The sequence below is a fragment of the Schistocerca gregaria genome, chromosome 9 (assembly GCF_023897955.1).
Source record: "Schistocerca gregaria isolate iqSchGreg1 chromosome 9, iqSchGreg1.2, whole genome shotgun sequence".
Classification (NCBI taxonomy): domain Eukaryota; kingdom Metazoa; phylum Arthropoda; class Insecta; order Orthoptera; family Acrididae; genus Schistocerca; species Schistocerca gregaria.
This window is the reverse complement of record NC_064928.1, coordinates 128,603,593-128,627,380: the sequence shown is the minus strand read 5'-3', so window position 1 is coordinate 128,627,380 and position 23,788 is coordinate 128,603,593. Positions and strand designations below refer to the sequence as shown.

General features: G+C 41.3%; 1 protein-coding gene across 1 annotated transcript; it reads right to left on the bottom strand.

Annotated features, from left to right (window-relative positions):
* Window positions 1–165: 165 nt before the first annotated feature.
* Window positions 166–5,317, bottom strand: LOC126291463 (histone-lysine N-methyltransferase, H3 lysine-79 specific-like). The gene is made up of 2 exons (XM_049984975.1): window positions 5,296–5,317; window positions 166–794 (listed from the first exon to the last, which is right to left on the bottom strand). The coding sequence occupies exons 1-2, from the start codon at window positions 5,315–5,317 to the stop codon at window positions 166–168; spliced, it is 651 nt and encodes a 216-aa protein (XP_049840932.1).
* Between the last annotated feature and the right edge of the window lie 18,471 nt (window positions 5,318–23,788).

Below are 23,788 nucleotides of genomic sequence, written 5' to 3'. Positions count from 1 at the left end.
ACGCTCTCCCCGACCCCCAGCCCCCCACACTCTCGCCACCCCCACCCTTGCTCCTCCAATAGATGACTTTCTGTAGAATGTTCCTCACTCATTCCATGTCCATATAAAACTCTCTCTTCCATTCCTCATGCAAAATGGGCTAGCACCATCACGATTGGCTTGACTTCATGGTTTGTATGTGCAAATCCATGCCATTGTACCTAGAGCATCTCCTTTTTCATTTCTTTCACCAATTTTTCTCTTTTTCTTTCTTTTCTCTTTTTCTTTCTTTTCTCTCTTTCTTTCTTTTCTCTCTTTCTTTCTTTTCTCTCTTTCTTTCTTTTCTCTCTTTCTTTCTTTTCTCTCGTTCTTTCTTTTCTCTCGTTCTTTCTTTTCTCTCGTTCTTTCTTTTCTCTCGTTCTTTCTTTTCTCTCGTTCTTTCTTTTCTCTCGTTCTTTCTTTTCTCTCGTTCTTTCTTTTCTCTCGTTCTTTCTTTTCTCTCGTTCTTTCTTTTCTCTCGTTCTTTCTTTTCTCTCGTTCTTTCTTTTCTCTCGTTCTTTCTTTTCTCTCGTTCTTTCTTTTCTCTCGTTCTTTCTTTTCTCTCGTTCTTTCTTTTCTCTCGTTCTTTCTTTTCTCTCGTTCTTTCTTTTCTCTCGTTCTTTCTTTTCTCTCGTTCTTTCTTTTCTCTCGTTCTTTCTTTTCTCTCGTTCTTTCTTTTCTCTCGTTCTTTCTTTTCTCTCGTTCTTTCTTTTCTCTCGTTCTTTCTTTTCTCTCGTTCTTTCTTTTCTCTCGTTCTTTTCTCTTTTTCTTCTTTTCTGCATGTTGAGGGAGTCTAAAGTTCCGTTATGAAATACATCACTCTCAAGCCCGTTTATCACCTGCAGTATAATTAATTAAGTTTGGTAACCTTCCTGGCTATACTTGCAAATGCTAGTAATCGTATGCGGAAGACAGTTTCCTTGTCAGTACATTACACACTGTGCGTGTTGGTGCACTGGTTACGATTGTTGCATTGGTCATTCAGGGCAAGAGGGGTTCGGATAGCAACAAATTCATCTGAATCGCAGCTCTCTGCAGAGATTGGTGAATACAAGATAATACTCATAATTAATAGAAAGAATCAAATACTGGCCAATTAAGATCAGTGACAATATTCTGGATCCTCTCACGTAATTTAAAGGTCTGTGGAAAATACTTCAAAGCAGAGCAGAATGATGCAAACACTTGATATTAGCTGTTGAAAGGCTGCGATTGTTAGGGTTCTGGGAAATTGTGATACATGTAAGAGAACTGTATGTAAGATACCCTTTTTAGAAATTGCTTCAGAATTTGGTGTCCTTGTTTGAGTACATACAACAGCAGACTATGAACAAATTCAGATATGTGTAGATACAATCGTATCAGCATAGTGCAGCCCACTTTAAACAGAGATGCTCAGAGAATTCATATGCAAATCTACGGACAAAAGATTGCAACATTGTTGCAGGAAAACCCTTTCAGATTAATTTTGAGAACTGGTGTTTCAGAAAGACAATGCAAATATCTCCACATAATATCTCAAACGGGGATCATTGATGTATTGTAAGAGATTAGGCCTATTAACAAGCCATACAAATTGGTAATTTTCCATCTCTATATACGTGAATGGGGTGCACACTAAAATTATGCTTTGCAGAGAATTACTGTAATTATAGATTTATGTTTTCTGTGGGACAACCTAAGGTCAAAATCGTTATTTGAAAACTGTTGAGTCGAAATTCTGTCTGATAAGCTCATTAACGGGATGTTAGATATTAATTCTCCCTTCCTTCCAAAATTCACTCCATAAGAATGAACTGTGTTAAAATTTTCTGCTGTGGCAGAACTATGGGACTGTGATGTAAATAACAGGAATATTTTGGTTCTGTGTATTTCGTTTGTTGCTGAAAGTAAAATCTGTCATCCATAATAGGATATTATTGAAACAATTCTCAGAGTTCTGATAGTAATGTAGTTAATACAGGGTGTTTCCAATATATATCGAAAATTGAGAGGTGTACATTTAGTGCTTCAAGGTATCGAAAGGTTGTGTACCATTTTTCATGCAAATCAGTGTTTGCAAAACAATTGCTGCTTTTCAGTAGCTGAGAAATGCTATATTAGTAGACTAAGAAGCTATTTCATACAGAAAATGACCAAAGTATAAAGATTTTGTAACTCCCTTCTGTAAAAAAAGCACATTGGTTGCAAAATGGACGACAAGCTACTACTGTAGTACACCAAGCAATAGAATACTTTGGAAATAACATATTTCTTTCATTACGGTTGCAGTTGATTGTTCTTACAGACAGAAAAACTTTGATGTAAATTACGTACTAAACCAATGGACAAACAAAAACATTTAGGAGTTTTTGTCTGTACTTTCTGCAGACTTTTTTTTTCACACTTTGGGGAAAGTTATACTGTATATACTTAATACAGTGTAAATGGAAGCCATTCATGTGGATTGTTGTCTTGCAAACAGTATGTGAACTAATCTAATATGATTACACAGGATCAGACACTACAAAAGTGCAAAAAGCGTGCCCCTCACCAACACTGTGTGTGAGAAATAATACGGAACATTACCATAGTGCTATGTCTGTTGGTTGTGTATGGGCCTCGAACTTACTGAACTGGGAAGCCCTGCGGCCACTAACAGGCACAAATTGGTTATTGTATAAGGGCAATGAACTGTGAAGCCTACTCAGGAAGGAGAAAGATGCCGAACCCTGCGCTTATTGGATGGAAAGGGGCAGGTAGGCAGACCCAAGAAGGACTGACCTATACTGTGTGGGCAGGGACACCAGGAAGGGGATTGACCTGTACCATAGCAGAATAGGAATTTAAAGGGGCGTACCTACAGAAATGGAAGGAGGAAGTGCATTCATAGGGTCAACCTGTAGGTTAGGTATAGGTACTGTGCCTAAAGGAAAAAGGACAGTATCGTGACTGAAGTCACACATTTTGTAGAGATTGTTCTGGTAAGTTTGGATTCTCTATTCCGCTCACATTATTATGTTTTATGTGAATATACTGTCGAAAAGAACATTATTCCGCTCACATTGTTATGTTTTATGTGAATTTAACTGTCGAAAAGAACATATTCATTTGCCCAGAGTTCCTCCAGACTACAAGCTACTGTAGGGAATGAAACCATTAGGAACTAAAGAAAAAATAATTCAGGGAATTATAGTAAAGAATGGTGTAATAAGAAGTCTGTGACACCTGGAGTTTGTTATTGGAAACCAGAAATGCTGTCCATGCGATCCCTAGATATAAAAGTACGAACTTCAATATTAGGTGAGATGCTCAGATAATATCGAAACTAAAAAAGAAAAGCTGTGTATTAAATACACGATTGCTAGAAAAAAAGTTATATAAACTGATTGAAATGTAAATTTGTGTTATATGAATACGATCTTGATGTACATAAACGAACGTGTATAAAATATCGTGTGTTCGAGCTAAGGGGAGGGATATGTAGTGCATCAAGAATTTCGTATGTGAGTGAGAGACAAGAGAGTGTCTACCTCGTGCCGGTTTTCTGTGTGCACAGGGTGGACATGTATCGAGAGACTGCTGACTGGTTGATTGATGCAGGCAAGTGGTTGCCGCACTCACCACATAAGCTACATGCCCAGCACTAGGAGCCAGCGCACCTTACTCCGTGAGGAAGATTGCAGGTTCGAGTCCTGTCACGGTCGCCAAGTTCTGGCAGTTTCCGGTGACTATAGGAAGCTGTGTGGTGCTGGTGTGCAGGACTCGCACATCCCCTTCACTCGGAGGTGCTATGCCGATCTTTACAGGATAGCCAGCTGCGTCGATCTCCCCAACTTCTTCTCCAAAGATATAATGTTGTTTGGAGGAATTTTCTCCACCCTCAAAATGATTCCGCGTGCTCAAAATACTTTTAAATGAATCCCACTATATTTTCACGTCCACAAACAGAACACCACATAATAGTTTTCACATAAATAAGCAATATTTCATAAGCCCAATGACTTTCAGACCGTCAGAGCTATTAAGTACTTTTACAATAAATTCAATTCTAGAAATCTCTCAAAGTTCTCTTAAGCCCACCATCAGACTCTCAAGAGAGTGAGTGAGTCAGTCAGTCAGTAACCGTCCACATTATAACAGACTCTTGATACACGTCCACCCTACACACACAGAAAATTGGCATGAGGTAGAGTGTCTCCCATCTCTCACTCTCGTATGTAAAATATTGGGTTTTCGAGACGGTGGAAAGCTGAAGGTCTCTAGAACCAGTGTTGACATTCTCGAGGCACTACAATAGGGTATGCTTTCAGGCCATGTCAGTGGTGATTGAGGGTAATTTCATGATACAGTAGTATGAGGGTTGCCCCCTTGTCCTGGTGGTGAAGCCAGTGCTTCACTGTGTGAATTACCTCCTGATCATCCTCAAAATGTCTCCCACAAATGGCATCCTTTAATGGTGAATGATGACGTTAGCTCCCTGAAACCCGTCAGGTGTGACAGCCACTGCAAATCATGCAGCTCCGCTGAAGTGCCTTCTGATGACCTCACTCCCCCCCCTGGTGACTAACTGTACTTCTGTCGACAGCAGTGCTCCGTAGACTTTGCACGAGCATTTGTGAATATTCCCCACATCTTCTTTGTGTGCAGTGAGAAATTCAATGATGGCATGTTGCTTGTAATGTACGTAAACTATGAACTGCACTCTGAAACTGTCCTGCCGCTCTGCTATCTGTGACGGATACTTGGCACACTCACTTGGGATATTCAAATAGTATGTACGTAACATTTTGCATTCGTAGCATTGTTTTTGGCTGAGAAAAAATGTAATGCGTTTTTCTCTGAGCAACTCTTCTACATCGCAGACGTGCTATGTCCTCGTGTATTACCTCTCACGTTACAACATTGTGGTGTCACTTTCACAATGCTCGTCCACACACGGCACATTTTTATGAAATGTCTGTGAAGATGAGGTACTTCTGTGGCCACCGCAATCGCCAGATTTGTCCCTGATAGACAAAGTTCTTGATGGAATGTGCATAGAACGAGCTTGGATGTCAGAACTCTGTCCTTGTGTCAATATGACAGAGTGCCTCAGGAGAGGGTGCACTGGCTTTATGACACCCACCCAACTGAATTGCCATGCCAAAGGGGTGCAAAATCACGCTGATGAGTGGCCTCATACTGCCAAGTTCTTTGTAAATGTGACTCAGTTTTATAGTTGCTGAAATAATATCACATACCACCTCAACCCTTGAAGTTTCATCTCATTTTCTGCTCACCTTCTGTGTGGTTTACCTTCTCCATAAGGCAAAAACATTGTTTTTATCTGAGAAAAAATGTGATGCATTTCTTTCTGATCAACTCTCGTACATCGCAGACATCTTCTTCTTCTTCTTCTCCGCTGCTTCACAGTATAGACAAAATGCCAATTCAGCCTTACCATGTGGTTGTAAGAAATTTGTGCAGTAATGTTTTATCTTAATGTGAGGTGTAAAGTGTTAGTTCTACATGTGTTGCATGCACTCACTGTAGTGCTTTTCCACGTTGGTTTTACAAGTGCTTGACAGTGACAAGTAGTCGAAAAGTCGTCCAGTGTCTGTTCATGCTAGAAGTCCATACATCTTTTATTAGTATTGAAATTATAATATAATTGGATTGATAAAAAATTAGTCAACACATGGGGACAGGGACAGAAACATACAAAAGTTTTCCTTTTCATAATATTGTTACATTCCATCCTGGATTTTCCATTGTTTGATGAGATTGCACATTTCCTTATCTTTTATATGTGCTTGTCCCTGCCGCTGCTTGGAGAGTAGATTTTTTATTTATCCAATTATATTTTATTAGACTTTGGTGTTTTTAAACATTGTCCATTCTTTTGATATGGCCTTTCAATTTTTTTTATAAAGTTCCTTCTGTTTTTGTTCCAGTTTAACCCTCCTAGTATCAATGGGATCAATATGATCCCACAACCACCTTTGACATATATCTCTCCCTTGTTTTGAAAATAAATTACTTTCTCCCTGTGGGTCAGTTGTATCATCCAGTGATTTTTTTCCCATGTTTATAACACACTGAAACCTATTTTTTTTTTTTTCACTGAATACCACTGGAGTCAATATGGCCCCAATCTAAATTTATTTTTGTTTCTTGAATGTAAGTTAAGAAAATGGAATGATGACTGTTGAATGATTATAATGTATATTTTTATGACAGTTCATTAAAATATTGCCAATATGTCATGTCTAACTTACTTGGGGGTCTTTATGGTGCCACTGGTACCCAGTGAAACAAAAAATCCTAGTAGGTTTAAATAACATTTAATTTTGTTCTTGTCTCCTGATTGCTTATTCTATTCAATTTAGAGCGCCTTACAACTTTTCTTTATTGTCATCTTCATTATGAAGATTGGTTTGCTGCAGCTCTCCACACTTATGTATCCTGTGTGAGCTTCGTCACCTCCAAATAACTACTAAAACCTACATTCCTTTACTACATTCAAGACTTGGTCTCTCTAGATGGAAAGCTACAATTTTTACACTCCATACTCCTCCTTCCAACCCCACCACCTCTTCCCATTTTGAAAAATAACAACTTTTGATGCCTCAGAACGTGTACTGTCAACTCATGCTGTCTGTAAGTCATGTTATTCCATAAATTTCTTTTCTCCTGAATTTGATTCAGCACCTCTTCATTAGTTATTTGATCTACCTGCCTAATCTTCATCATTCATTTGTAGCACCACATTTCAAAAGCTTCTATTCTTTTCCTGTCTGAACTGGTCATCATGCACATTTCACATCCGTTCAAGACTACATTCCAGACAAATACCTTCGGAAAAAGAGTTCATAACAATTAAATTTGTATACAATGTGAACACATTTTACTTCTGCATGAAAGTTTTTCTTGTTACTAACACTCTGCATTTTACATCCTTTCCACTTTGGCCATCATCAGTTAGTTTGCTGTCCAAACAGCAAAACTCATCTAAGAACTTCTAGTGTCTCATCTCATAATCTAATTCCCTCAAGCATCATCTGACTTGATTCAACTACATTTCATTCGATTACACCAGACTGTTATCAGGAATCTGTTTTCTGCTCTTTGAGTGTAGTTCAGGTCCCTGTGTAAGGGGCCCACATCTCTGTACCACATGCTAAAATTGATACCACTGTAATTTTATAAATTTTTGTTCTACTATCTTTACTCATCTTGTTATGGCCCCATATATATGCTTGAAGCATTGTCCTTTCAATTTATATATCTTTGTCCTCATCATTATGCATGTCAACCACTAAATAGCAAAAGTGTAACTTTAGTTCAGTAGAGTGTTCCTGGTAACTAATGTTTATTTGACACGTTGGAAGTGACTGAATTAATACCTTAGAAAGCCAACACAATGAATTTTTGTACCTCACATTTCTCCTCCTCCTCCTTCATCATCATCTTGTAGCTTACTTCTTTTTGCAGTCTGTTCTAATACTTACAGATACAGCTGGAGGTCATCTTAAGATTTTATTAGAAAAGGAATATTTTCTCTGAATAGATGAATCTTTATTATGGTGTGATCATTTAGTTTTATTCCTGGGTTTCTTTCTTACAAGTTTTACAATACAGGATGCATATATGAGGGCTATTTTTTTTCCATCCTCCAATTGGTCATCAAAAGGAAAACACAGGGAAAATTAGAAGTATTTTATATGCAAATTTAGCTACATCTTCCAACTACTTGTCTCCACAGTCACCACTCCTACTTAGACATTTGTTGTAGCATGATATCAACTTTGCATCATAGAAGGCAACTGCCCTTGATTTCTGCCTAGTCCGCATGCTGTTCTTGTAACATCACTTTATGCAATCTGTGTAAAGCCATTACTTCAGTGAAAGAGAAAAGAGGACTGAACTTTCCACATTAATTATTGAATCTCTCTCTCTCTCTCTCTCTCACTCTCTCTGAGTTCTTTATTGTATTTAATTTTCAGAGGAAATTTTGATGTGAATGGTTTGCCAATAGTCACTATCAATGGACAGGTGGTGAAGGGCTGCAGTTAGAGATGTGTGATGACCCAGGAACCAGTATCAGAGTGCAGGACAACCCAGGAAAAGTTTTGAGAATCTGTGGATGGGTTACCTTCTGGAGTCCACTCAGGACACGATACAAGGAGGTTGTGACAATATAATTTCAACATAAATTACTTATTAGGGATCTGTGGATAGTTTTAAAATTATATGTAGTAGTTTATGACCAATCTGAGATTAGTTAGTCACAAGCACTGCATGCCATGTCTATATGTGTCATTTTGCCAAGTCCTACACGACCTTTATGTACACAAATTTAGGTGTAATTAATTTTGAATTTTGTTTGTTTGTTTTGTGTGTGTGTGGGGGGGGGGGGGGGGAGGAGGAGGGAGGGGTTTTCCGTGATTATTCAACTTTGGGTGTAATTCTTAAATTAAATTTTCCCTGAGACATTTAAGTCTCTAATTTATCTACGATAATGTTGGAAGATGAAGAATCGAATTAAAATTTGTGCTGCAACCGGGACTCGAACCCAGGTCTTCATGCTTACTAGGCAGATATGCATTTTGGTCAACACAGCTGCACGAACTACCCAAGTCAAATACCACCCCCCCCCACCCCCCCCAACATAAACTCCAATTCACGTCCAATGCTGGGGTGCTATTCCAATGTTGGAGAGCCCTGGTAATAGTGAAAACATAAGGGGAAATGTGAATTGGAGTTTGTGTTGGGGAGGGTATTTGACTTAGGTAGTATGTGCAGCTATGTTGACCGTAAAAGTGTGGTGGTTTAATGGTCAGCATATCTGCCTAGTAAGCATGAAGACCCAGGTTCAAGTCCTGGCCGCAGCACAAATTTTGTTCCACTTCTTTAGCTTCCAGCGTTAGATGTAATTGATAGGAAGAAGCGAAGATCTTCAATGAATTCACTGTCTGTATCCATGTACTACACACATTACATTAAGATGCTCAGCGGTAACCAGTTACATGGGTAATCATCAGTATATCCCTCAAAGAATTATTGTTAATGAGCCTTGTGTCATCTTCCTATGTCAGTGAAAATATTTTTTAATATCTCTGTGGAAATACAATTCTCTGATTTTCTTTCTTGACTGATATGCTAAAAGATAACTATTTCATGCAGAACTCTTACTATTTGGAAGGAATGAATTCTTGTTAACTGCTACTTCTTGTTTTTCTTTAACAGTAGTGACAGTTTTATGTCCATTGATTTTACCAATGGAATAAATTTGTGTTCTTCCCAACTTTTTCCCATAGGATGCTTTTTTTCAAATTTGCATTCTCTGTAATTGAGGTTAAGACATGTTGGATTTAAAATGCCTGCACTCCACTCGATGGCCATCATTGGGGGGGGGGGGGGGGGGGGGGGGGGTTCTTAATGAGGCCAGGTATAACCCTTGGACACCCAAGCCTTATTTTCTAACTTGGAAGCCTAAGGGGGGGGAGGGGGTTGGCAAACCCACAGGTGTAACCCTAGGGTGCCTAAGGTCATTGAACCCACAATTTTTTAATGTCCGCTGCTTTTGCCCAAGTAACTTTCATACTACATATTCCCTTTAAGTTATTGTTTGTTGGCTATTTTATGAAATGTTAGTGTCAATATATTTTATAGAAAATTCCTGCTTTGAAAGAAAAAATAAATAAACTTATTATGGGTCCAACAACCCCCCCCCCCCCTTTGGCTTCCATTCTATAGAAAATTTCCCTTTGTAGGATTTCGTATTTGTCATCTCTACAACAATGTAAGTTAGTTTCTTGTTGGTTGGTTTTCTTGATATTCACGACAATTGGTTTACTTTAAGAGGAAGTGATTGCTGATGTCAGTCAGCTGTTATTTATGTTGGAAACTTGCAGTGAGTTAGTGCAGTTCCCTACTGTTTGTACCCAGACTTAGAAATGACTAAAAGAATACTTGACTCGTCTTTAGAAAGAGTTCTGTATGAAATTTTAGATGAAAATTCTGACTCGGGGAGTTAAAGTGAATATGAGGATGGTGTTATGGAGTATGATTCAGATCGGGAAAGTGATGTGCATTTTAGACAAGATGAAGATCGTGCAGCTTCAGGAAGTGGTCATCAGGATGTTATTGCGGCCAAGTCTGGAAGAAGGTTTGTAACCACATAGACTAGAATTCCTCAGAGGTCTGTTGCTAATATAGTAAGAAAGAAGGCAGGAGTAACTCCAGCAGGTGTATACCATTCACCTGGAGAAGCCGTGAAGTTACTTCTTATGCCTGACATCATGGATGTTATAGTAAAACATTCAAATGAAGCGGCAGTTAGGTGAAATGTTACTTTGACTAATGAGAAAGAATTGTATGCCTTTATAGTAATCCTGATACTTATGGGTGCAAATAAAGACAATTCTGTCAGTGTACACGATCTTTGGTCAGACCTAATGGGTCGGTCAGTTTACAAGGGTATTATGGCAAGAGAACGTTTCAAGGAACTTTTTCCAATTCTAAGGTTTGATGACAAAAGTACCCGCAAGCTAAGAAGGGAAGCAGATGAGTTCGCAGCAATCCGTGATGTTTTCAACAAAGTGAATGATAGGTTTCCACTACTGTACAAACCAGGGGTCCACCTCACCATTGATGAGAGGCTCAGCTTGTTTAGAGGGCACTGCCCCTTCAAATTATTTATGAGGGATAAACTGGGCAAGTATGGCATCCTTATACACATGATGTCCGATGCAGTTGACAGATATGTCTTGAATATGGAACCCTATGCAGGTAATGTTCAGAATTTGTCGAAAGATGAATGGGGTTCAGCTGCTGTCATCAAACGTCTGGTAGCACCTGTGAAAAATACTGGTCAAAATGTTACTACAGACCGAAACTACACATCGGTGGATTTGGCGGAAGAGTTATACCAAGACTAAAAAGTTAGTACAGTAGGAACTCTCCAGTCAAACAGGAAGCTTATTCCAGACATAATGAATAACACATCAAATCAAGAGCTATATTCATCAATGTTCTTGTTCACAGACCCATCAACAGGTAGGCCTCCAGTAACTTTGGTGTCATACATAGCAAAAACGAAACCAAGTAAAAACTTACTGATGTTGTCAACAATGCACCAAGATAAAGGCACTGTTGGAGGAGAGAAGAATAAAACTGAGATAAATGCATATTATAATTCCACTAAAGGTGGAATTGATACCATTGATCAAATGGCGCGTATGTACACCTGCAAGAGGGGAACAAAGAGGTGGCCTCTATCTGTATTTTACTCTCTCATCGACATTTGTGCTATCAATGCAACCACCATATTCATCCATCAACATCCGAGATGGAATGAAAAGAAACACAACAAACGGAAAGTTTATCTTCTGCAAGCTGGTATGGAACTAATGAAATTGCAGGTAGAAGAAAGAAGTGCCAATTCAAGAGGGTTATCTAACCAAATTGTTCAATCAATGGAGACTATGCTACAAAATATAATCAAAGAAGTGACAACAGAAGCACGTCAGCCTCGTGCAGGGAAAGGTCAGTGCCGTATTTGTGTAAGAGAAGCTAAAACAAAGAAGCAGAATTACAACAATCTAAGTAAACCAAAACAGTATTGTGGACAGTGTCATAAACATGTGTGTAACACACATTCAGAAAAAATTGTGAAGTGTGTCTCTTGCCTTTAAGTTGAAGACTCAGAGTAGTCTTTTGTATATGAACACATCTGTATTTTTCATTTTAATATGTCCGTTTTTTATTCACTCAAACCAATATTTATAACAATTAACAATATTTATAAAGTGATGCCTTAGTTAAAATACGCAAACCATTTTGAAAGTTGTAATTTTTCGTCAGTAAACTTATTTAACACTATAGGGAAAGGGATATATTGATACGTAGAGCTGCAAATGGGCACAATGAAACGTCTGTCACACAATTGGCTTTCGGTCAAGTCTTCAGAAAATGTGCACCCTGAGTAGGCAAATGTTTTCTAGCCAAATTATCTGTTTTGGCACGTTTTGATGTTCATTTGTCAAACTACCCATCACGACTTCTAATCTTTGGAGTATTTGTATAATCGGATTTGGTATAATAGCAACAAACTTTGTAATAGTTTCTCACGCTCCAGGTGACGTTACCTTACTTGCCGAAGTAGGAAGATGTCTTAGAGGGGCATTCAATAAGTAATCCGACGCATTTTTTTCTCGGCCAGTTTTGGTTGAAATAATGTCGAATTTGTTGTGGGGCATCATTCCCGTTTCAGCTCCAACAGTTTCACTAAGTTCTGGTAGGTGGTGGCGCTATATGTGACCTTCAAAATGATGTCTGTAGCAGAGGTGCGTTCCAGGTGGATAGCCGTCACTGAGTTTCTTCTGCTGGAAAACCAGAGCATAGCAGATATTCTTAGGCACGTGCAGAAAATCTACAGAGAACTGGCAGTGAACAAAACCACGGCAAGTTCTTGACTGAGGCGTCTGCCATCATTGCAACGAGGTCACGCAAACCTGTTTGATCTCCAAGATACCAGCCTGCTGCACACAGCTATGACTCCTGCAGTGGTGGAACATTATGACAGTCACGTTTCAACTGATCAAAGGATCACAATCGAACACGTCGCAGCTCAACTGGATGTCTCTGCGGGTAATGCTGGCACACTTGTCCGCTATTTGGGGTACTCACACGTGTGTGCCTGCCTCGTTCCTCACCACATAACGGAAGATCATAAAGGACAACATAATTGCTTGCGTGTTACGAGGCAGGTCTTAAGAATTTTTTTTGTCGAACATCGTAATTGATGATGAAATTTAGGTTCGTCATTTTGAACTGCAAACAAAACGGCGGCAATGCGTGTAGTAGCGCCATCTCCTCCACAGAAAAGGTTTAAAGCCACGCCCTCACACAGTAAAGTAATAGCGGCAGTCTTGTGGTACTCTGAAGGGGTTATTCTGTTTGATGTTTTCCCTCACGGTGCAACGATCAACTCTGAAGTGTATTGTGGTACCCTGAGGAAACTGAAGAAACGACTTCACCGTGTTGATAACCACAAAATGCGAACGAATTTCTCCTCCTTCTTGACAACGCAAGGCCACACAAGTCTGCGCACCCGATAGGAGTTCACAAAACTTCACCGGACTGTTCTTCAAAAATGTGTGTGAAATCTTATGGGACTTACCTGCTAAGGTCATCAGTCCCTGGACTGTTCTTCCTCGTCTGAGGTACAGTCCAGTTCTCGCACCTTCTGACTTCCATCCGTTTAGCACAATGAAGGATGCACTGTGCGGGAAGCAGTAGAGGCTGTCGGTGCAACTCTGACGTCGACCAGTAGATGATGATGATGATGATGATGGTTTGTGGGGCACTCAACAACATGAACATCAGCGTCTGTACAAGTTTCCAATTTCGCCACTTCCCAGATGATGAGGACAAGACTAACAGCCAGGCACAGACAATCCCCGACCCGTCTGGGAGTCGAGCCCGGGATCCCACGATCCGGAGCTAGCCACTAGATTAGGAACAACAGACTCGACCCGCAGAGTGATACCGTGCAGGCATACACGCCCGCCAAAGAAGTGGGGAATTATATGGTGTATTGAAATCCTGCACAGAACCAGCCTATTTGCCGGGAAAAAATGCGTTGCATTCTTTATTGAATGTCCCTTCTTACATTTTCACTGAATCTTGTGGTACTGATACAGTCTCTGTATTTGATGTCTCCGTCAGGTAGTCTGACATCTAGTTTTTACCTTATTAATGGATAAATCAATTTGTTAAAGCTGCTGCTGTTCGCACTGCAGTTAACATGTAAAGTAGTCATTCATGGTATTAGCGTGCAGCACAATGTTATTGACTAAAAATATTTCATTGTAAACAAAAGCACATCGTTGTTAGATAAAATGTGCACTCACCAAGAATAGCGCAATCTTGTGACTTATATACGAAATTAGTATAATTAAAAAAATGATTTCGATTTTGTCTAAATAGCAAATTTTCTACACAATGTGGGATTCAAGTAAACAGATCTCACCGCTAAGTAATGCCACGCTACATTTCACTAATGAATGAGAGTAACAGTATCCTGTCTTATGCGCTACTGTAGATAACACCGAAATTTTATGATTTTTCTTGATTTTAATTTCTATAAATTTTATTTAAACTTCCTTATTTAGTTTTATTCTTTGTCAAGGTTATTTGTGTTCACTCTTACAGCTATTTCCCATTCACTTACATGTATCTTCAATACACGTGATTAGATTAGATTAATACTTGTTCCATAGATCATGAGTACGGCACTTCGTAATGATGTAGAACGTGTCAGGTTAATAAAAGATGTCTGTACAAGATATTGCATTACACAAAATATTGCATGACACTAATGTTTAAGCTAGTTTTTTTCCCTTCTCCTCCCGTAATTTATATCTAAAAATTCAGCCAGTGTGTAGGAGGAGTTGTCATCCAGAAATTCTTTTAATTTATTTTTGAATGTTGGTTGACTATCTGTCAGGCTTTTGATGCTGTTTGGTAGGTGACCAAAAACTTTTGTGGCAGCATAATTTACCTCTTTCTGTGCAGATTTAACCCTGCATCATCCTTTCTCCTGGTGTATAGCTATGCACACTGCTGTTACTTTTGAACTGGGTAGGATTATTAACAACAAATTTCATAAGTTAATATATATACTGTGAGGTTACTGTGAGGATCCCTAGATCCTTAAATAGATGTCTGCTGGATGACTGTGGATGGGCTCCAGCAATTATTCTGATTACACGTTTTTGAGCAATGAATACTTTCCTACTCAACGATGAAATACCCCAGAATATGATGCCATACGAAAGCAGTGAATGAAAGTAGGCATAGTAAGCTAATTTACCGAGATTCTTGTCACCAAAATTTGCAATAACCCTAATATCATACGTAGCTGAACTCAGACGTTTCAGCAGACCATCAATGTGTTGCTTCCAGTTTAACCTCTCATCAATGGACACACCTAAAATTTTGAAAATTCTACCTTAGCTACAGATTTCTGTTCAAAGTCCATATCTATTACTGGAGTTGTGCCATTTACTGTACGGAACTGTGTATACTGTGTTTTATCACAGCGTATCGCACGTTCATACAGAAAAGAAACTAACAATTATTTAATAAACAATTCCGAATAAGATTACATATACTACATAATGAATTATTCTGCAATTACGGACGTGTCCTTAGTCGCCATTGTAACGTTGCTTACATGCGATCTGATTAAGGGGGGTAGGACATCAAAAGGGCCGACTTGGAGCAGGAGAATCACCACAGGATATTTTAATTTCTACTGTCTTTACTTTTAAAAATAAAATCATAAAACTTTGTCACAATGACCAGGAAGGATTGAGGACTCACACTTATCGCAGTGGAAGTTCAAAAACGTAGCAAAATACCTTTTTTTTTACATGTGAAATTTCATCCTTTTTTCACTTATTACTGGCTGCATTTGTTACTATAGATACACTTCTCTTCCTGAGTAAGAGAGATTCTTCGATGTATTTTTCATAGCATACAAATAGTAGTTAAAGGTGTATGAAACTCTAGAATTTTCCAAATATATTAAAAAACTGTGGAAAAAATTGAGATTATTAACTATAAAACTTGATTTTTTTTTCTAAACATGAAGTTTAAAATATAACAGTTCATTTATTTTTCATAAATTAAATAACTTCTAGAGTTTCATACACCTGTAACTATGGTTTGTATGCTGTGCAAAAGTCATCGAAGAATCTCTCTTACTTAGGGAGAAAAGTGTACCTATAGCAACAAATGCAGCCAGTAGTAAGTGAAAAAAAGATGAAATTTCACATGTAAAAAAATGTGTTTTGTTACGTTTTTGAGCGTCCACTGCTATGAGTATGAATCCTGAATCCTTCCTGGTCATGCTGTTAAAGATTTTTGAATTTATTTGTAAAAGTATAGACACTGGAAATTAAACTGTCCTGTGGCGCCTCTCGTGCTCGAAGTCGGCCCGTTTAACGTCCTACCGCCCTTAAAGAAGAAATGACAATTTTTTTTTATTTTAAAAAGTGTCCAAGGTCGGACTGATTCAATAGCGAATTGTGGTTTCAGATCACGTACAAACGGCAGTTAAATCGATTAGGGGGAAACAGGACTGAGTTTTCCACTATAATACTACTGTTATTGAATCTGTCTCTCTGTCTACCGCTGTCATCAACAAGTGTGTACAGGAAGTCCTGCTATGAAATGAAACGCCCCCCCCCCCCCTTCCCCTTAGGCCATCATTCCTGGCTGTCGGGCCATATGGCGGGGGACAGTCTGGGGCGGCTGCAGACACGTCTTTGCTGGTCATTGGGTCTCAGTCCGAAGTGGGACACATCACTGAAGATAATTATACTCCAGTGAATGAGATTCCAGGCCGAAGACAACAGTGGGATACCGACCTGACCGTTGCCTACCACACGGCTCGACGTCCGCGGTTGCCATTTCTTTCCAGAGCAGGACACCCTTCGTTGTCATCCATGGCACCTTTAACAGCAAAGGGGTACATCGATGGTATTCACGGAAAACCATCCTGAACTTTCATTTCAGCAAGATAATGCCCGCCTGTACACGAAGAGAGTTTCTACTGCTTTCTTTGTGCTTGCCAAACGCTACCTTGGCCAGCAAAGTCGCAGGATCATTCCCCAACTGAGGGTATCTGAAGTAGTTCGGGCAGGGGCTCTCCAACCATCTCAGGATTTTGACCATCTAGTGCTCCAATTGGAGCTGATCGAACCGTCCTACTTCGCCTATATCGGTAAAGCGCGTCCGCTCAAAGCTGGATTATGGAAGCTTTGTATACTCCTCTGCACGGCCGTCCATCTTACGCTACCTCACCTCTATACAAAATCGGGGGTTATGTCTCGCGATCGGAGCGTTCTGTACTAGTCCCGTCGAGAGTCTTCATGCTGAAGCCGGTGAATTGCCACTAACCTACCGGTGGGATATACTGCTTTGTCGGTATGCCTGTCGGCTATTATTAATGCCCGAGCACCCATTCCTTTTTTGATGACTCTCTCGACAGTCAATATGGGTTGTATGTATCTGACTGCTACCCCCTGGAGTTCGCTTTCGTCGCCTCCTTCAGCTCCTTGACTTTTCACTCCCTGCATCCTTTGGAGTGGGCAAGAGCCAAACGCAACCTTGACTCCAGGCTCAGGTGCGCGTTCACCTTGACCTCAGCTCGCTCGCAAAGGTGGTTACCCCAGCTTCGGTTTGTCGAACTTCGTTCGAAGTTCATTAATACGATCTTCATTTATACAGATGGCTCTAAGACCAATGACGGCATCGGGTGTTCTTTTATTGTCGGGCCACACAGTTTCAAATACCGGCTCCATGGCCATTGTTCGGCCTTCACAGCTGAGCTATTTGCCCTCTATCAGGCTGTTCTTTACACCCGCCGCCGCCGACATTCTGCTTATGTCATCTGCTCTGATTCCCTGAGCGCCATCCAGGGCATCAGTGATCCGTATCCAGTTCACCCTTTCGTGCACCGGATCCAACACACTCTTCAGCAACTGGCGGACAACGGTTCTTCGCTTACCTTTATGTGGGTTCCTGGCCATGTCGGTATCCCTGGGAACGAAGCTGCAGATGCCGCGGCCAAGGCTGCAGTCCTCCAGCCTCACACAGCTTCTTGTTGTGTGCCTTCATCTGATTTTAGCAGGGTCATTTGTCAGCGCATTTTATCGCTGTGGCATGCCGATTGGGCTACACTTACTGAAAACAAGCTTCGGGCCTTGAAACCTCTCCCCACGGCCTGGAGGACCTCTTCACGCCCTTCTCGGTGGGAGATGGTCGTTTTGGCCCGGTTACGAATTGGACACTGCCGGTTCAGTCATCGCCATCTGCTGACGGCTGCGCCGGCGCCGTTCTGCCCATGTGGGCAATTGCTGACGGTCCGCCACATTTTAACGTCCTGTCCGAATTTTAATATACTGCGCATTGATCTTGGCCTGCCATGTACTCTGGATGAAATTATAGCGGGTGACCCAGGAGCAGCTTCTCGCGTTCTTCGTTTTATCCACTTGACAAACCTGTCTAAGGACATTTGATTATGCGATTTTCTTTTAATCCCTTGCCTGTTAATGTGCCTTTTATAGTGTCGTCCTTTTTAGTTGCTGTTTTAACATCGTGTCTCGCAGTGCATTCGTGCATTCATAACTTAGTCTGGGCGCTAATGACCACTGTAGTTGTGCGCCCCCCCCCCCCTCCCCCCCACAAAAAAAGCTCCAATTGGACAGAGCTTGGCAAGATATCCCTGAAAAGCACATGAGACAACTCTGTCTATGATTGCCAAGCCGATTAATTCTTTGCTTGAAGGCCAGAGGTGGACGAACGTGTTATTCACTTGCTCAATTTTTGACACTGTTTGTCTTGAATAAATCATCCAATGTTTCTGAAACTCTAATCGTTTGTTTGTTTGTACTTGTACGTGGCATCAGCCGATTTCCGTCCCATTCGGATAATACCTTCGTGGGCGTCAATTTTTCTTTTTTTAATTTTAACTTTGAACGCAATCACGTTACCTCAGTGTTTGGCAAGCTGTCAATAGTTGTCTGTACTGTATTCTTACAAAAATTGGTACCGTGAAATACCGCTGGGTTCACTAGTTACTTAAAACCTGGTCCCTGTAAGATTTCAAAATAGTGCAAAAGTGGCAACTTACCTTAAATGCTCGGAAATTTTCAAAAGTGTTCAAATCCTTGTGAATTCCTAACTGACCAAACAAAGCTGGTCCCTAGACTTACAGACTACTTAAGCTAACTTACGCTAAGAAAAACACACACACGCCCCCCCTCCCCCCCCCCCCCCCCCCCCCCTCCGAGGGAGGACTCGAATCTCCAACGGGAAGGGCCGTGCAATCCGTCACATGGCGCCTCAAACCACGCGACCGTTCCGCGCGGCTCGCAAATTTAAAATTGTGCACGTTATAACACGCAAAGATGTTGTCTCCTATGACTGCAATATAAATAAGTAGTCTCAAACGGAATCAGTTCACTGTCACGAATGCTTGAATGTAACGGTTCGTGGGGATATAAACCGGAATCACCTCATAGCCTTGTTCGTAGGTAAAGCAGGTGACAGACCTCTATTCGTTGGTAGGTCACTCAAAAATGGAGTGAGTCAACAAAGTCATTGCGTAAAAAACACTGCTGTGACCTAGCCTAGAATATCGCTCAAGTGTGTGGGGGCCATGCCAAGTAGGACTAAGAGAGGATATTGGATGTGTACAAAGTGGGGCAGCATAAATAGCCACAGGTCTGTTTCATTCACAGGAGGGCACCACAGAATTTCTGAGGAACCTGAACGGGCAGATGCTTGAATGTAAACACCAGCTATCCTACAGACATCATTTTGATCATACAGCTACTGTGGATTAAGACGCAAAGAAATTAAAGACATTTGATGCCAGAGGGCAGCGAAAGATGAAAAGCTGTGCCACACCGGGATTCGAACCCGGGTCTTCTGCATACTATACATACAGGTTGTTACAAAAAGGTACGGTCAAACTTTCAGGAAACATTCCTCACACACAAAACAAGAAAATATGTTATGTGGACATGTTTCCGGAAACGCTTACTTTCCATGTTAGAGCTCATTTTATTACTTCCCTTCAAATCACATTAATCATGGAATGGAAACACACAGCAACAGAACGTACCAGCGTGACTTCAAACACTTTGTTACAGGAAATGTTCAAAATGTCTTCCGTTAGCGAGGATACATGCATCCACCCTCCGTCGCATGGAATCCCTGATGCGCTGATGCAGCCCTGGAGAATGGCGTATTGTATCACAGCCGTCCACAATACGAGCACGAAGAGTCTCTACATTTGGTACCGGGGTTGCGTAGACAAGAGCTTTCAAATGCACCCATAAATGAAAGTCAAGAGGGTTGAGGTCAGTAGAGCGTGGAGGCCATGGAATTCGTCCGCCTCTACCAATCCGTCGGTCACCGAATCTGTTGTTGAGAAGCATACGAACACTTCGACTGAAATGTGCAGGAGCTCCAACGTGCATGAACCACATGTTGTGTCGTTCTTGTAAAGGCACATGTTCTAGCATCACAGGTAGAGTATCCCGTATGAAATCAGGATAAAGTGCTCCATTGAGCGTAGGTGAAAGAACATGGGGCCCAATCGAGACATCACCAACAATGCCTGCCCATACGTTCACAGAAAATCTGTGTTGATGACGTGATTGCACAATTGCGTGCGGATTCTCGTCAGCCCACACATGTTGATTGTGAAAATTTACAATTTGATCACGTTGGAATGAAGCCTCGTCCGCAAAGAGAACATTTGCACTGAAATGATGATTGACACATTGTTGGATGAACCATTCGCAGAAGTATACACGTGAAGGCCAATCAGCTGCTGATAGTGCCTGTACACGCTGTACATGGTACGGAAACAACTGGTTCTCCCGTAACACTCTCCATACAGTGACGTGGTCAACGTTACCTTGTACAGCAGCAACTTCTCTGACGCTGACATTAGGGTTATCGTCAACTGCACGAAGAACTGCCTCGTCCATTGCAGGTGTCCTCGTCGTTCTAGGTCTCCCCAGTTGCGAGTCATAGGCTGGAATGTTCCGTGCTCCCTAAGACGCCTATCAATTGCTTCGAACGTCTTCCTGTCGGGACACCTTCGTTCTGGAAATCTGTATCGATACAAACGTACCGCGCCACGGCTATTGCCCTGTGCTAATCCATACATCAAATGGGCATCTGCCAACTCCGCATTTGTTAACATTGCACTGACTGCAAAACCACGTTCGTGATGAACACTAACCTGTTGATGCTACGTACTGCTGTGCTTGATGCTAGTACTGTAGAGGAATGAGTCGCATGTCAACACAAGCACCGAAGTCAACATTTCCTTCCTTCAATTGGGCCAACTGGCGGTGAATCGAGGAAGTACAGTACATACTGACGAAACTAAAAGAGCTCTAACATGGAAATTAAGCGTTTCCGGAGACATGTCCACATAACAGCTTTTCTTTATTTGTGTGTGCGGAATGTTTCCTGAAAGTTTGGCCGTACCTTTTTGTAACACCCTGTATGCGTTGACCACTACGCTATTCAGACACAGTAGTCACTTCCCCCGCACTGACTACCCTGGTATGCATCCTGCCAGACCCAAAATCTCAATTTATACCGCATACCACACACTACTATAGCAGTGGCCTTGGTAAATTGCCTAATTGCTCACTGCATCTCGCCAATCCCTATGAGTTCAAACGTGGGATTCATCTGCACTGAAGGGATCGCTGGCCGTCGTTGCCTTAATTACATGTATGTGGTATTTGTTCTTTTGGACATGTTGTGGTGACCACTGTGTCTGGATGGTGTAGTGGTCAGCTTATCTGCCTGGTAAATAGGAGATCCGGGTTTGAGTCCTTATCCGGCACTCATTTTTATCGTGCCTTTTACACTGCCAGGTGTCCATAGACACTCTGTACGTATGAATATCTGCTGTGATGCTGTGGTTTTCCGCCAAAGGGAACTCAATGACAACTTTGACGCCATTTTGAAGGCCACATGAACACCAGCACGTATCGGAACTTCATGAAATTATAGGGACTAAAGCACGAATATTCCACGATGACCCACAATAAATTCCGAATTTTTTCAACCGATACTGTCCGAGAAAAAAAAAATGCATTACTTATTGAGCAACCTTCGTATATGTACGTATGGCGACATTGATACTGCAGGCCGTATTGTACTACAGTGTCCAACGTACGAAGAAGAACGGACTCAAATAACTGACACTGGTAGAGACAAAGGGCATCTGGCGAACGAGGTAGCAAATGAAATATCTGAGAGGGAAAGATTGGAAACCGACCAAACAAGTACAATATGCTTTCAGCCTGTTTTCGTCAGCCCTTATTAACGAAAATGTTGGATTATGAAAACAGACTTGTCACTTTACATACTTTTTTTTAATAGCAAAGTTACATTCAAGAGGCCGAACAAAAATTAAGAACGAGAAGCAATCGTAAACAGTGGTCTGCTAAAGTTTTGGAGCATCTAACATGTAGACACCAGCTTCAAAGCAACGTGGAGGATAAGTCTGCAGCACAATCTCCCCTTATTACATTATGCCTCCACGAGGATACTTCTATAGAGCGTTTTCTTTGCTTTCTAAATTATCTTAGAACAGCATTAGAGAGCGTGTAGGTTCTGGATTGCTGTTTCCCACAGGCTTCTCATTGCTGTATTTAGCCATTACTTTTTTCGTTCTTCCGATACAATTTAGTTTATCATTTGTGTTTCTTGATGTGCGGAATTTCAGTCTCTGAGTGTCTAAGATCCGTAGAAAAATAACGTATTTGTGGTGTTTTAGCTTCCACTGAAATAACGAAATAAATTTACAAGCCTTCTGGTGCTAGAATGTTACTGCCACGTCCTCTAAATTGTCAAGCTAATTTTGAAAAAAGATCTAGAACATGTCGAACCGAAACATAAAAAAACAGTATTGTCTGTTTTTGCGACTTTCTCTCACAGTAAATGTTCGAAATGACCATTATCTAAGTAGGCTCCGTGGAAAGTTTTAACGAGTAAGCAAGATGTAAACACATCAAAAAATATTTTGCATCGCCCCATTTCCCAGAATTCCTGAAGATAGAAGTTAACTGTGGATATTGTATCACAGACACAGTCCCTTTGACTGTTCAGAAATGTCACTAAATCCGTTCAAAGATGTAAACAACCATGGATGAGCAGGGGGGTCCGAGAGCCAATCAGTTCCAATCATTCCTCCAGGAAGGAGGTACACAGCTCTTGTTGCCTGTAATTCAACCATGCCTACGCGATCAATACGGCGGTTCGATCGCGTCTGCATTGTTACTTCCTGCCAGGAAGAACTCTCAACAAGAGAATTGTCCAGGTGTCTCGGAGTGGACCAAAGCGATGTTGTTCGGACATGGAGGAGATACAGAGAGACAGGAACTGTCGATGACATGTCTCGCTCAGGTCACCTAAGGGCTACTACTGCAGTGGATGACCGCTGCCTACGGACTATGGCTTGGAGGAACCCTGAAAGCAACGCTACCATATTGAATAATATTTTTCGTGCAGCCACAGGACGTCGTGCTATGACTCAAACTGTGCGCAATAGGCTGCATAATGCGCAACTTCTGTCCCGACGTCCATTTGCAACCACGACACCATACACTCGGTACAGATGGGCCCAACAACATGCCGAATAGACCACTCAGGACTGACATCAAGTTCTCTTCACCGATGAGTGTCACATATGCCTTCAACCAGACAATCGTCCGGGACGTGTTTGGAGTCAACCCAGTCAGGCTGAACGCCTTAGACAAACTGTCCAGCGAGTGCAGCAAGGCATTATGTGGGGCCATGTACGCTGCTCGTGGTCATGGAAGGCGCCGTAATGGCTGTCCGATATGTGAATGCCATCCTCCGACCGTTAGTGCAAACATATCGGCAGCGTATTGGGGAGACATTCGTCCTCTTGGACGACAATTCGCGCGCCGCCATCGTGCACATCTTGTGAATGGCTTCCTTCAGGATTACGACATCGCTCGACTAGAGTGGCCAGCGTGTTCTCCAGAGATGAACCCTATCGAACATGTCTGGAATGGATTGAAAAGGGCTGTTTATTGACGATGTGACCCAACAACCACTCTGAGGGATCTACGCCGAATCGCCGTTGAGGCGTGGGACAATCTGGACCAACAGTGCCTTGATGAACTTGTGGACAGTATGCCACGATGAATACAGGCATGCATCAATG

Bases quoted from the DNA above. Each gene is read 5' to 3' on its own strand.
- LOC126291463 (XM_049984975.1), bottom strand. From the start codon at position 5,317: ATGTTTTTGCCTTATGGAGAAG. The intron at 795-5,295 runs GTAAACCACACA...CTCAACATGCAG, and splicing joins GTTTTTGCCTTATGGAGAAG to AAAAGAAGAAAAAGAGAAAA.